A 15,596-nucleotide genomic window follows, 5' to 3' on the forward strand; every position below is an offset into this window, starting at 1 on the left:
TTTCCCTGACTGTGTCTTTCGTCGCTGCTCTGCTTCCATTTTAAAGTCAGAATATTCTTTCACACTTAGGGGAAGTACTGGTTCATCAGGTTCCAACGAGCAGGAAGCTGGTCCTGGAACTCCAAAGAGCATCCGGAGCAGTGGTGTGACCCCAGTCACTCAGAGGTCACCGGCGCCAAGCACACGCAGCGTGACCTCAGTCAGCAGTCGAGTAAGTACACGGATGTGAAGGAACACTCCCGCTTCTGGGACTAAGCCTCACCACCATGGCATGGCTGGGCTTCAGCTCTCTGTACCTGAGACCATGTTGTTTATCTTGTTTAACATAGATGCTTCTTTATCAGGACTGAACCTCCTGCATCCTTAGCTCCTGGCAGGAGGCCTCAAGTGAGAAGGAAAGGGAAAGAGCAGGTTCAAAGGTGGAACTTGTTTGATGGGGGTATCGACGGCTATGTGGTTTCAATAAAATATAAATAATGCTCAGCAGTCTCTGATTTTGATCTTCCACGTTGCTTGTCAAGATCTTGACTGTTCTAAAAATTTTCCAAACCAATTAAAATTAGGAAACCTAGACTCTTGAAATATTTCTATCGTTTTCTTTTCTATACATCCATTAAAATAAACACATAATGGAGACTTAAATCGCATAGTGTGTGTGCGTGTATGTATGTGTGTGTGTATAAGCTGTTCTTTTAAATGAATGAATATCTAGATTTTTTGATTAAGCAGGAAACTCCATATATATAGCTGATATCTGTATTTAAGAAATCTTTATATACAAACTACAATTCTTTGATTCAGCCAGTATTTAATGATGACCTACTTTATGTCAAGCCCTGGTCAAGCAAAGACTTGAAGGAAGTGGAAGAATTAACCATGCAGGAGTCTGGGGCAAGGTTTTCATCCATGCTGGGACAGCACTGATATTCAGCAAGTACATTACAGGAAGGTTGTTCCAGTCACTTTATGGCTGACCTCCATCTTGCATAGTCAGTGCCCTTACTTCACCAGTGTCTAAAAGATCTCTAATGCCCCTGGAGGAGCAGCCAGTGCAAAGATCCTGAGGTGAGAGCATACCTGGTGTGTTCAAAGACGAACAAGGAGGCCAGCGTGGCTGTTGTGAGTGAACGAAGGGAGGAGTACTAGGAAATGAGTTCAAAGGGGTAGTAGGGCCAGGTAGGGTCTCGGAGACCACCGTATGCACTTCGGCATTTACTCTGGATAAGACGGGGGCAGTCGAAGGGTTTTCAGCAGACTAGTGAGATCATCTGGCTTCTGTTTATACAGGAACTGGGGGCTTTTCTGAGAAGCAGCTGTAGGGAAATAAGAGTGGAAGCCAGAAGGCCAGTTAAGAAGGAGGCCATCGCATTACTGCAGGCAAGAAACTGAGCTTTGGAACAGGGAGATAGACATGGAGGTTGTGAGCATCCAGATTCTATAGATACTTTTAAGGAATTGCCAAAAGGCATTCAGACAGACTGAATAATAATTAATAAGTGTCTTTAAATACTTATAGTCTAAATTTGCTGATAAGATAAGAGGCATATTTAACCTTTTATCAATATTTATAGTAAGCTCAGCAAGCAGTACTGTCCAGAAAAGTGCACGCATAGTTGGTGATTGCACTCACTGCTTTGGCAACCTAACAAGGAATGGTATTCAAAATATTTAGCATAGTGAGCCATCAGAGCAGACCCTGGCGCAAGGTTGCACAGCATCCTGGGGGCCCTTCCATGCCGTGCAGTATCCTGGATTGCGGGGAGAACTACGGTTGAGGAGGAGAGGAGCACAGGGAAGGGGAGATGGACTGGGAGTAGCTCTGTTTACCAACTGATACAGAAGTATTTAAAAAAAATTGAACAGCTGGTACAGCTGTACCCATGGGTAGCAGACTATCAGTCCAGTAACTAGTAAGTTAGTCAAGTTCGTTCTCAAAACAAGGCTTACCTTCCTAAGTACCGTCATTGGCGGGATGGGGGTGGGAGGGAATCACCCTTGTCCTGTGCTAGTACCCTCAAAACTAACAGCCTTTACAAGAATATTTCTTTATTTTTTTATTTTATTGAAGTATGGTTGATTTACAACATTGTGTTAATTTCTGCTGGACAGCACAGTGATTTAGTTATACATATATACTTTTTTTTATTCTTTCCCATTATACGTTTTTTTTAACATCTTTATTGGAGTATAATTGCTTTACAATGTGTGTTAGTTTCTAGTGTATAACAAAGTGAATCAGCTATACATATAAATACATCCCCATATCTCCTCCCTCGTGTGTCTTCCTCCCACCCTCCCTATCCCACCCCTCTAGGTGGTCACAAAGCACCGAGCTGATCTCCCTGTGCCATGTAGCTGCTTCCCACTAGCTATCTATTTTACATTTGGTAGTGTATATATGCCCGTGCCACTCTCTCACTTTATCCCAGCTTACCCTCCCCCCTCCCCGTGTCCTCAAGTCCATTCTCTACATCTGCGTCTTTATTCCTGTCCTGCCCCTACGTTCTTCAGAATCTTTTTTTTTTTAGATTCCATATATATGTGTTAGCATACGGTATTTGTTTTTCTCTTTCAGACTTACTTCGCTCTATATGACAGACTCTAGGTCCATCCACCTCACTACAAATAGCTCAATTTCGTTTCTTTTTATGGCTGAGTAATATCCCATTGTATATATGTGCCACATCTTCTTCACCCATTTATCTGTTGATGGACACTCAGGTTGCTTCCATGTCCTGGCTATTGTAAATACAGCTACAGTGAACATTGTGGCACATGACTCTTTTTGAATTATGGTTTTCTCAGGGTATATGCCCAGTAGTGGGATTGCTGGGTCATATGGTAGTTCTATTTTTAGTTTTTTAAGGAACCTCCATACTGTTCTCCATAGCGGCTATATCAATTTACATTCCCACCAACAGTGCGAGAGGGTTCCCTTTTCTCCACACCCTCTCCAGCATTTATTGTTTCTAGATTTTTTGATGATCGCCATTCTGACTGGTGTGAAGTGATACCTCGTTGTAGTTTTGATTTGCATTTCTCTAATGATTAGTGATATTGAGCATTGTTTCATGTGTTTGTTGGCAATCTGTATATCTTCTTTGGAGAAATGTCTATTTAGGTCTTCTGCCCATTTTTGGATTGCGTTGTTTGTTTTTTTGATACTGAGCTGCGTGAGCTGCTTGTAAATTTTGGAGATTAATCCTTTGTCAGTTGCTTCATTTGCAAATATTTTCTCCCATTCTGAGTGTTGTCTTTTGGTCTTGTTTATGGTTTCCTTTGCTGTGCAAAAGCTTTTCAGTTTCATTAGGTCCCATTTGTTTATTTTTATTTCCATTTCTCTAGGAGGTGGGTCAAAAAGGATCTTGCTGTGATTTATGTCATAGAGTGTTCTGCCTATGTGTTCCTCTAAGAGTTTGATAGTGTCTGGCCTTACATTTAGGTCTTTAATCCATTTTGAGTTTATTTTTGTGTATGGTGTTAGGAAGTGTTCTAATTTCATTCTTTTACATGTAGCTGTCCAGTTTTCCCAGCACCACTTATTGAAGAGGCTGTCTTTTCTCCATTGTATATTCTTGCCTCCTTTATCAAAAATAAGGTGACCATATGTGCATGGGTTTATCTCTGGGCTTTCTTTCCTGTTCCGTTGATCTATATTTCTGTTTTTGTGCCAGTACCATACTGTCTTGATGACTGTAGCTTTGTAGTATAGTCTGAAGTCATGGAGTCTGATTCCTCCAGCTCCGTTTTTCTTTCTCAAGATTGCTTTGGCTGTCTTGAGAAAGAAAAACGGATATACCGTGTTCTTGGATTGGAAGAATCAACATTGTGAAAATGACTACACTACCCAAAGCAATCTACAGATTCAGTGCAATCCCTATCAAACTACCAATGGCATTTTTCACAGAACTAGAACAAAAAATTTCACAATTTGTATGGAAACACAGAAGACCCCGAATAGCCATTATGCTTTGTTGTAGGATACTGACTATAGTTCTCTGTGCTGTACAGTAGGACCTTGTTGTTTATCCATTCTATATGTAAGAGCTTACATCTGCTAACCCCAAACTCCTAGTCCATCCCTCCCCCAACCCCCTCCCCCTTGGCAACTATAAGTCTATTCTCTATGTCTGTAAGTCTGTTTCTGTTTCATAGGTAGGTTCATTTGTGTCATATTTTAGATTTCATATATAAGTGATATCATATGGTATTTATCTTTCTGACTTCACTTAGTATGATAATCTCTAGTTGCATCCATGTTGCTGCAAATACAAGAATACTTTATTAAGCAACACCTAGATTTCCCTAACAGAAATTCCCTACAACCGTGTATACATACATATATATAGGCAGTGTCTTTATTGATCTCACTTTTGCATTCTAGCTGATCTAGGTGGTCTTTTCTAAGACAAAAAGAAACACAAAGAGAAATATTTTCTGTTGAATAGACTTAATACAGCACAGTACTTTATGAAACAGGTTTGCTCTTTCATGATGAAGGGAAGACCTATGTAGAATTAGATGACGATCAAGGTCACAGCTTCTCAATTTCTCCCATTTCTCAGCATCTCTTTGTTTCAGTGTTCTTGTCTGCCTTAGTGTGTGAGAAGTACATTTTTAAAATGGAAAACTCTTAGAACATGAAAGTCTCTAACCTGTGCTCTGCTGTGATGTAACTTATTAATTTTAGGCTTCACATCCTGAATCTTCAGGGTATGTGTTACATGTTCATCACTGTACAATATTAATTGGCCTGTTAGTGCTCAATATTAATGATACTGCAGGGTGCCAGTTTGAAAATTTGCTGTCAACGTAATTGCAAGTTGGTCTCGCTTCATTGGAGAAATCCATGTGTGACCAACTTTTTGAAGAGGTGTTGAAAACGGACCTATCCTTTTGACCTCCATCACAGTCTTTTGATAAACCCTTAGTGGTCTGTAGCAACTAGAAAAGTTAGGAGCCAGATTCCTCCTGCTACAGGTAGTATGTGTTGGAGGATACTCAAAGATCAAAACCAGTCTATATTGAAGCTGCATTGATTTGCATGCTAAGGAAGTGAGAGTTCCATCTTTCCCGAATGAGTTCATTAACATCTCCTCAGTGTCTAAGGTATGGGGTAAAGATAGGGCAACAAGAAGGGAATGCCTTTCTGTAGGACTTTTGAAGGCTCTTTTTGATTGTTTACGGAAGGGGGAACGAAAGAGTCTCTCTTAGGTTCGATCATTATCACACCGTGGTATCATTTTCATGGAAACTTAACCTCAGCCCAGTTCTCGGAAGCCCAAAATTAGTTTTTCAAAACTCAAGCAAATTTGTAATGATGCAGTTGTGAAGCCCCTATGGGCACAGGCAAAGTCGGGACAGAATTTTCCTTTATAATGAAAGTAAGTGTCTGAATTCTGTCACGTGTGCAAGCGTGTATTAGCAAGCAGGTTCCAAAAAAAATAAATAAATCACCTACTCCTGTAAGCTGGGGAAGTCCCCATTCTTTATCCTTTTATGAACTTTAGTAAGTGCCTTGCATGAAATTTCATTCCAATAATGACGTAAGCAACCATGTTCTGATAACCCAGCCTACTAGATGGGAAAGGTGGCATGGTCTTCTGTTAAGTGAGGGGTGCTGGAAGTAAGGGGTGGTTGAGGAGAGAACGTGAGGACAAATGTGGGACCAAACAGAGTTCTAACCCCGAGCACTACTCTGAGGCTATGAAGCTTGCCAGATTCTTATACATGGTTCATTTAAGTTTGGAGGTACTTGTATTAATACCAACTTTCCTGCTAACCATATGTTAGAACACTCACTAATTTTGTCAATGAATAATTATTTCAAACATCTTTTGTGCTAGTTAGCAAACCTCTTAGTATATATTTTAGAGAGTAATTATTGATAGTAAGTTTTAGAGTTATATGGACTCCAGATATCAGCTTGCTCCTCCTGAAGAGTAATAGACATAGATGTGGCTATACTGGTATATATTTATATGGAAGGATTTGGAAGTCAGTTACAGTCAGTATAACGGGTTTTGGGTTTTTTTTCCATTTCTACTTTGTGAGAAGGAACACGGTTTTGAAAATTCCATGGATTTGGCTGCCATTGAAAGCACCTCTGAGGATCACACAAAGAGTCATCACCGAAAAACTTCTGGCGCACCTTCCATAGCAGTGTCCACGGCCTCCCTCTCCTCAGGTGGGTATTTGCCACATGACTACTGTGTTGTAAACATGAATAAATCGGGTGGAGTTGACTCCCTTGTGTGGCATTAAATGGATGTTTCATGCCTTAGAAAATAATCATCCATGGAGGGAGGCCCACTCCATAAGAACTGCTGAAAAGCCTCTTGCATTCCATGCAAAATCCATGAATCTTGGATTTGGCAGGAGTATACAGTATACAGTCATCACTGCCAAGTGTTCGAGCTATACCAAATGTCAGTAGAGGAGTGCAGGAAATACCGCTGGCTCATTTGATACAAAAGATAGACACATGCCCAGAGTTCAAGAAAATGGTAGTTCCATTGATATGGGCGTCAGAAGTGCCCTGTATCTCGACAGATTAATCATTATTCCATGGTTTAAATAAAGAGTTCTTTGCAAGCAACGTTAAGGGATTATTAATAACCCTTTTCATTTGTATGACACCTTCAAAAGTATCATTTCACTTCAGTATCACAACAGCCCTGTGAAGCAGAGATTATTTATGTTGCGATTTTATTACCTACGAATAAGGAAACTCTTTAGGGAAACATGTCATAATTAGGAAGTTTGTGTCCCACGTGTAGATTTGAAATCATGACAAAATCCTCAACAGAAAGAAATTGCCACTTACTCGATGATATTTACCTAAAGCCTAAGGCTGGATTCTCTGTGCTGAGTTGGAGAGCCTCTCCCAGCTAGGTAGCCCTGAAGGGTTGTCTAAATGTGCATGCTTATTGTTGCATTTTGTCCAGGACTAGAAAATCGGTTCACCCGTTAAATGAAAAATTTTAAAGTAGCCAACCTCATAGCGTGCATTTCTACTACTTCTACTCAGTAGGTCCTGTGTTTTGAGTACATCCTCTGTGTCAGGTGCCGTGCTAAGCAGTTCTGTGTCATTTATCATTTCAAACTTAATCGCTCTCTTGCTGTCTTCAGTCTTTCTCATTTATAAGCCACTCTTCTATCTCAGCAGTGCTTTGACATAGAACTGTTTTATGGAAATAAACTGTGTCTTGGTAAGCTATCCACGGCATTACTGAGTTTTGCATTGTTCTTTATATTTTTAAAAGCAAGAAATTCTGCTCATGAAAGAATGTTGTGGTGCCTAAAGAAATAGAACTTCCTCTCAGTTTCCCTACAGCCACTCCCTTTTTGTGTGAAAGGAACTTGCTGTATCATTTCATTGCATTTTGTGTCAAATATGAAAACACAGTAGATTCTCTAAATATTTAAATAAAGAATGGTTAATGTTTTATTTTTTTGGTAAGCTTAAGGGCCCATCCTGTGAGAGTTTTCCAAAGTGTATGAGCAAAGCAGAAGCCTTAAACAGCTTAAAACGTTAGTATTTTATAGTAGAGCATTTGCCCTCCTATGCTCAAAGGAGAAATGAACACATCAGTGTTGGTAAGTCAGTCCAAGGAAATTTCAAAATACTGTTAAAAAATGGAAGTACGTTAGCATAACCAGCACGAAGTTACTGACTCTGTTGCTTTCATGACACTGTCTATGCCCTATGCCGAGAAAGAATTGGAATAGCGATGAAACATTCGCAATGAAAAGTGAACCCTTCTAACAAAACAAGATGATTCACATCTTTCCTTTTCCTTCCTCCAGACCGGAGTCAATCTGAGTTAGATTTGAGTGGGTCATTTACAGAAGACTTAGAGGATACTGTAAGCCTAAGAAGCAAGTCTGTCCCTGGGGCTTCAGACAAAGACTTGGTAAGTTGGGTGTGGAAGAGTCTAATGATCATGAAGAAAGGGCACAATCTTGTTCCAAACCTGTCCACTTTGAGGTGAGGATGAGTTGAGAGTGAAGTGAGGATATACAATAATTTCTTCCTATTAGTCTTCACAACTAACGTATAAAAACAGCCAAAGAATGATTTAGCAAAGGTAACGGGTGGGTGGTGGTGGGATGAATTGGGAGATGGGGATTGACATATATACACTAATATGTATAAAATAGATAACTATTAACCTGCTATATAAAAAATATAAATAAGATAAAATTCAAAAAAGTAAGATTGGCGATAACAAGTGTTAGTGTGGATGTGGAGGAAAGGGAATCCTTGTGCACTGTTGGTGGGAATGTAAATTGGTGCAGCCACTATGGAAATCAGTATGGAGGTTCCTCAAAAAATTTGCAAAATTTTGAACTACCATATGCTCCAGAAATTCTACCTCTGAGTATTTATCTGAAGAAAATGAAAACACTAACTTGTAAAGATATCTGCACCCCCATGTTCATTGCAGTATTATTTACAATAGCCAAAACATGGAAACAACCTAAGTGTCCATCAGTAAATAGATGAATGAGTAAAGAAGTGGTGGTATGTGTATACAGTGGAATACTATTCAGCTACAAAAAAGAATAAAATCCTGCCATTCGCAACAACATGGATGAACCTCTTGGGCGTTATGCTAAGTGAAATAAGTCAGAAAGACGAATACCGTGTGACCTCACTTATATGGAGCATCAAATAAAAGAGAATGTAATTCCAACAGGATGCAAAATATTAGTTTCACATGTGGGGGTGAGAGGAGTGCCAGGGAAGAGAGGAGAAGCAAAAAAGAAAGGTGTCCATGATTTAAAAAAAAAAAAAAGTATGCATAATATAATCCATTTGTGTGTGTGTATGTGTGTGTGTGTGTGTATCCTATCCATACCATCAAAAATTTTTAAAGTTTGATCATTAATGTTAGTGGAGATATAAGTTTTTTATATTACTTGAAATTTATCTACATTGCTTAAACTTTTTGCTATAAAAATGTATTACTTAAATAACCAGGAAAAAAACAATGGGGGAAGAAAAGTAGAATCTGGGATTTTGGACAAGAATCTAGTATCTAAAATAGTTTATTCTATTGGAGAGATTTTCAAGATACATTTCCCCATTTTGACGGTATATATACACACACACAAATGTGCCCCAATTTTTTAAATTAAAAAATAACTTTCAGTACATTGCTCAAAGTGAATGATTTTAGTGAGCAGGGAGGTAGGAATCGAACGCCGAGGTCTGTGTGATTCCAAATTTCGTATTCTTTCCATAAGGCAAGCATCCCTAGGAAGGAGACCCCAATCCTCTGATGGTGCAGTTCAGGTACCATCAGAGTGGAAGGCAAAAGAGAAAAACCTAGGAATGGGGTGATTTCTAGATATTTGTATCTGATTTTTCAAGTATTTAAGAAAGTGGTTTTTTAAGTGAAAAGACTTTCTAGGAAAGAAATAAACCAAACCACTGATATTTTTTCCCATCCTTCCTTAGGACTACTTGGAAGAGACAGAAGAAGGCATTGATGACTTAGCGTCCTCTTGGTTTTCTGCAAACACCCACAGTCTAGCAAGTGGCCTGTCAGCCGTAAGCAATTCTCTAGCATGCGCTGGAAGAGTCTTCCTCCGGTGATTTTCTGTGCATTTCCAAAGGAGAGAATAATGTTCTTCAAAAACGCGTGATAGTGATTTAAAAGTCATTATAGTCTCCTGCTTGCTCTTTGTCCACAGAGTAGTTTTCACTCAAATTTTGTGATGGCTTTTCCTAAGGCTTCTGATTCCTTCCCTCTCCTACTTTAAAAACCTCTCCTCACCCAGGTGTTTTTTTTTTTTGCGGTACGCGGGCCTCTCACTGCTGTGGCCTCTCCCATTGCAGAGCACAGACTCCGGACGCACAGGCTCAGCGGCCATGGCTGTCGGGCCCAGCCGCTCTGCGGCATGTGGGATCTTCCCGGACTGGGGCACGAACCCGTGTCCCCTGCATCGGCAGGCGGACTCTCAACCACTGCGCCACCAGGGAAGCCCCTCACCCATGTTTTAAAACCTATCACTCCCTAGTTCAGGGCCTCGTCAGCGGAAGCCTATGAATTATCTCAGTTCTCAGCTGTTAAATTTCCCTGCCACCATTCTCTCAACTCCCCAACTATCCTCCACTCTACCGCCAGTCACTTTCCTAAAACATGTACCCAAGTAGGTTTCTCTCCTACTCACACATCAAGTCCATAGCTTTCCACTGCCTGCGGAATAAAATCCCTTCTTACTTTGGTGTTTGAACCCTTCTTTGAGAGAGCTTTAGGAGCTCCCGTGTCCTTATACCCATCTATATGCCTACAAGTCTTGTCTTTGCTTCTCTGATTTCTGTCTGTTGCTCTAATACCCTTTTTTCTTTTGACCTTTGGGTGGCTTCCTTAAAGAATTCTCAAGCAGGCTCTGACAGGAAGTGGACCTACCTAAGTGTGCCTGATGCTGACTCAGACACTGTGAGTGTTCAAGCTTTTCCTTTTTTCTAACCATACTTCACAAAATTCATGGTACAGGGAATCTAATTAGGTAGGCAATTTTTCCAGCATTTGTCTCTTTCTGGCTTGTATACAGTTAACCAGAGGTTCTCTTTTAAAAGGTAAATAACATGATCAGAATCCAGGTATTCCAAAGAAAGAACATTTGTTAAACATTAGAATCTGAGGAACAGTGAAAAGATACATGGTCTAAAATGATTTACCACGAACAAGGCACCTTTAGAGTAAACATCTCTGTTTAACTCACAGCATTGGCTTGGTTAAGAGCGTAAAGTTTGGTTAGTAGTAAAATTTCTGTAACTTCTTCATTTTCTCCCAAGCTTCAGCAGTTGTGGGTTCTTAAACTGTCTTTTCTATATATGGATGTCATGCTTACAGAGGACCCTCTTTGAAGAAGTGGCGACAGAGGAATGTGGTGTAGATACAAGTCAGTGATACAAGGAGGCAGTGAGGTATGGTGGAGAGGTCCTCAGACTAATAATCTTGAAATCTTGGCTTTATGTTTTCAACAAAAAAATTAATCAGTCGGTCTAAGAAAGAAATGGGAAATTTTATTGGAGCCAAATTGGGGATTATAACCCAGAAACAGCATCTCCAAAAGCTCCAAGAACTGTTCCACCCTTGTGAACTCAAGGCACAGTTATATAAGTTTTTTGAGACAGAGGGCTGTACATTAAATGATGTATTATTGACAGTTTATACAATTGAGATCTAAGTGTCATCATGTCCCCTTACAAGAGCAAGAAGGAATGTTATCTTTTACTGAGTTTCTTATTGATGCTAGGAGAATGTTGCTTTCTGTCGTTGAGCAGTTATTTCTGCCAATGGGGGAGGTCTGGTCGATGCATAATACAGATACACAATGTACAGTGTGGGGAGAGAGGAGGCCAAAGGGTAAAGAAGATTTTTTATGTTTAAATTTTTCTTATCTTGCCATAAAATATGAATTTTATGTCACAGTGTCTTGGCACTGCCAACAATTTCTGTGAGCCAGACTTTACTTATATGTAACGTGAGGGGGTTGAGGCTTATTCTTGAAGCCCTTGAAGCTCAATGCATGGTCCGTGGACCAGCAGTATTGTATCACCTGGGACAGAGACTGGAAAACGCTGTCAGCTCACAGAGCCCCTAGTGTCTCAGTGATAATTTCATAGCACTCCTAGGCCCAAAGTAATACCTGACTAGCCCATTTATTAAGTAGTTAGCTTGAAAAACAAATTTAATAAGTACTGGGATCCTAACAACTTAGTAGCCATTTGAAAAAATAATATACATAACTTGAAAGAAAAATAATATTTTTATTCCAGTCTTAAATAGCCCCTGATGGGATGTGCGTGCCTGATGGGCACTACATGACTTGTCAGATCTTGGAATCTGATTGGGTAGCATCATTTTCATTTCCTGTTCCCCGTTGATTTTTGTGCAATACTTGCTTTTTGTCATAGCAACTGCCCCAAACTCAGCTTCACGTAGATAGGACTTCATTGAAAAGAATAAGGTGGAATTTAACGTTAATACTGTGAACCACTGTTCGTAGTTTGCATGGTGTCTGGTAGTTGTCGCTGTGTTTCCCTTGAAATTTTAAAATATCCTGCTTTGCCCCTGTGAGTTGGCTCTGCTGCTTTGGGATGCCGAGACACACAGTTTGGGAGCTGTGGACCTAGGGGTTTGTTAGAAAAGCAGAATCTCAGACCCCCCCTGGGACTGAATAGATCAGAATCGTCATTTTAACGAGATCCCCAGGTGACCTATATGCAGTTAAAAAAATATATATTTATTCATTTTGGCTGCATCGTGTCTTAGTTGCGGCAAGTGGGATCTTTAGCTGCAGCATGTGGACTCTTAGTTGCGGCACGTATGCGGGATCTAGATCCCTGACTAGGGATCGAACCCAGGCCCCCTGCATTGGGAGCATGGAGTCTTACCCACTGGACCACCAGGGAAGTCCCGACCTATATGCAATTGAAGTTTGCAAAGCACTGCTCAAAGACACTTGCTATCATGAAAATTTTGATGTTTTGTTTTATGAATAAAAAAGATGAAGTAGGTCACTCACTGGCTTTCTTTAAGTTTTAATCTCCACATAATTATGGAATCCTTGGTTTGCCCTTGCCCTTGACTTAAGCTTGGAATAGATACTAGCCACATCACCCACTTCGTGTTTTTTGATCAGTCTCTACTCTGAGCAATTGGAGGAAGGTAATGACTTTTGTTTTATGTATAAACAAAAAAGTATAAAAAGTAGGAAGTCTAAGCTCTCTTTGCACTCACCATAGTCCTTCCCAGTGGTTCACAGACAGGCTTTTGAAACTCCTGGGTCACTCCTGAAAGCCTTCCAGGTGGCCTTTTGTGACAGTCGTGTTGCTAAGACATAGAGTTTGTGCTGCTGGTACTACAGGATAATTTTGTTACATTTAATTTAAAATATGTCTCTTGCTATTAGCGTGTCATCAGAAACTTCATTCATTCTGGTACATTTGCATAGAGTTTCTTTTTATATTTTAATTTTATTTATTGGTTGCTGTGTTATTTTCTTCTTTAGTGTTCTGTTTTGTGGGTTGCTATTTTATAGATGTGTACAAAGCCATGGTCTTATTACTACCCGTGTGGCTGCACGGCTGCTCAGGGGGGAGCCTGACAGCTATGGGCATGTGACGTTCTCCTGGCATGCCCTTGTTAAAGATGCAGTTTTGTTACTGAACCAAACTTGGGTCTGCTTGCCTGGGCACGGTAAAGGCAATCTGCTGACACCAGATCGTGGTGAAGGAAAGTACAGTGTAGATTGTAAAAGCACCAATATAAGGAGGACAGGTGGTTGGTGCTCTATAAACCCCAGAACTCCCCAAGGGGTTTCAGCAAAGCATTTTTAAAGGCCAGGTGAGGGACGGGGGTTGCAGGGTATGTGATCAGCTTGTGCACAGTTCTCTGACTGGTTGATGGTGTGCAGTCTTTAGGCTCCAGAAGGTCTGGGGGCTACATGTTCATGGTCATCAAGTAGTTAATGTCTTCCAATTTGGTGGGAGTTTTAGCATCTGTAAAACAACTCAGGAAGTGTGCATCTGATACTCTTATCTGGGTGCTTCAGAGAGGAGCTATAGCAGAGGATATGGGGGCGGGTCTGTCCTGGGAAGGCTGCATAGGGTCTTGCTCGGTTAGAGTTCTGGCTTCCCAGAGACTGATGGGGTACTCTAGGTAGATGTCAGAGAGAGAAGCTTGTGGCTTATGCTAGCACAGAAATAGGAAATGAGTTTTTCTTTGTCCTGGTCAGTGCATTCTAGACCTTGAAGTAGATTGACCTTGAGTCTACCAGTGAAAAAGGAGAATGCTGCAGGGATGAGGAAAAGAGATATGATGGGAAATGCCTCAATGACCCTGTATTCATTAGAAGCAGTGAATAAACACAGGGTATTCACTAACCCGAGAAGACAATAATGCTTCCCCTCAGCAAGTTTCCTGACTTCCTTACTAATGGTCCTAGTTCTTGTCCTTTTTCAGGCTTTTATACAATACCAGAAAGACAAGCGATTTTTGCTTTCTTCCTTTCACCCTAAACTTCCCTGCTCCTTATAGACAATGGGAACTGTAACTGAATGAAGGGAGGTAACCTCTGTGAAGAGATCACTAGCATAACACTAGATGCCTCTTTTCATCTTGTTTATTTCAGACCAGCCTGAACAGCATGATGAGTGTTTACAGTGAAACAGGAGACTATGGCAACGTGAAGGTCAGCGGGGAAATCCTTCTCCACATCAGCTACTGCTACAAAACTGGCGGGCTCTACATTTTTGTCAAGAATTGCAGAAATCTGGCCATAGGAGATGAAAAGAAACAGAGGACAGATGCGTAAGCATATACCATATTCCTTAGACTATTTCGGTCACTGCATATGTGAGTATGTGTGTTTGTCACGTGTGTTTCTTTTTCAGAAGCGTCTTAGCATTCCCTAGATTCAGAAGGTTGATCGTCACTTTCTTCCTGTGCCAAACTTCTAAATATTCTTTGATGTGCATGTATAATGGTTGCATTCGTGGTTACCTGATTTTTACTTTTTTATTTTACTTCTATTCTATTTTATTTTATTCTATTCTATTCTATTCTATTTTACTTTATTGTATTGTATTGTATTCTATTCCATTCTATTCCATTCCATTCCATTCCATTCCATTCCATTCCATTCCATTCCATTCCATTCCATTCCATTCCATTCTATTCTATTCTATTCTATTCTATTCTATTCCATTCCATTCCATTCCATTCCATTCCATTCTATTCCATTCCATTCCATTCCATTCCATTCCATTCCATTCCATTCCAGCACTGCACGGCTTGTGGGATCTCAGTTCCCCGACCTGGGATTGAACCTGGGCCACGGCAGTGAAAGCACCAAGTCCTAACCACTAGATGACCAGGGAACTCCCAGATTTTTAAAAAGCTATTACTCAGCGTTGACTCAGGACTGACAGATTTGTAGTTCACACAGAGGCAGCTCTTTGAGATAGAAGGCTGACACATTGGCACACCCCAGGATGTATAAGAGCATCCTGTTAATTTTTGTTCTGGGAAACACTCCAGAGAAAATTACCAAGCTGTTCACCCAATTGAACAACTTGAGAGGGCAATTTTGAAGCTCTCAGGATTTCAGGGACGAGCCCGGGAGGGCAGGGATGAGTATAGCACATTGGAAAGAAGCTAGATACAAAGATATGCCATGCCTTCCCAGGACCACTGCCAGGTTTGATGATTCACTAGGAGGACTCACAGGTCTCCACACATAATCAGCAAAGGGAAAAGGCATATGTGGCAAAGTTCTAAAGAATCCAGGCTTAAGCTTCCAAGTATCCTTTCCCAGTGGAGTCACATGGGATGCGCTTAAGGTGCTTAAGTCCTCCAGCAACAAATTGTGGCAACACATGTGAAGTGTTGTCTACCAGGGAAGCTCATTGAGAGACTCAACTGGGCATATAACAACAAATTCCCAGTCTCCCAGAAGGAAAGCAGGGGTTCAGCAGAAGCCATATTATTTCCACAAATATTTTAGTCACAGTGAGCCACTTATATCTGTTCTGGGAATGATGAGAATCCTCCTGAAATCCAGGTTCCCACATG

General features: G+C 40.6%; 1 protein-coding gene across 2 annotated transcripts in view; it reads left to right on the top strand.

The window, feature by feature from the left end:
• SYTL5 (synaptotagmin like 5) overlaps positions 1-15,596 on the top strand; it is a 101,302-nt gene that overhangs the window by 68,947 nt on the left and 16,759 nt on the right. Inside the window, exons 6-11 of one of the 2 annotated variants that reach the window (XM_029240911.1) lie at positions 70-211; positions 6,058-6,187; positions 7,810-7,916; positions 9,467-9,559; positions 10,386-10,451; positions 14,155-14,333. In XM_029240911.1, the coding sequence (XP_029096744.1) occupies positions 70-211; positions 6,058-6,187; positions 7,810-7,916; positions 9,467-9,559; positions 10,386-10,451; positions 14,155-14,333 (717 nt within the window). The remainder of the gene's footprint in view (positions 1-69; positions 212-6,057; positions 6,188-7,809; positions 7,917-9,466; positions 9,560-10,385; positions 10,452-14,154; positions 14,334-15,596) is intronic. The other variant, XM_029240912.1, reaches the window with a different exon arrangement.

This window comes from Monodon monoceros, unplaced genomic scaffold (assembly GCF_005190385.1).
Source record: "Monodon monoceros isolate NGI ecotype Baffin Bay Population unplaced genomic scaffold, NGI_Narwhal_1 Super_Scaffold_22, whole genome shotgun sequence".
NCBI classification, from domain to species: domain Eukaryota; kingdom Metazoa; phylum Chordata; class Mammalia; order Artiodactyla; family Monodontidae; genus Monodon; species Monodon monoceros.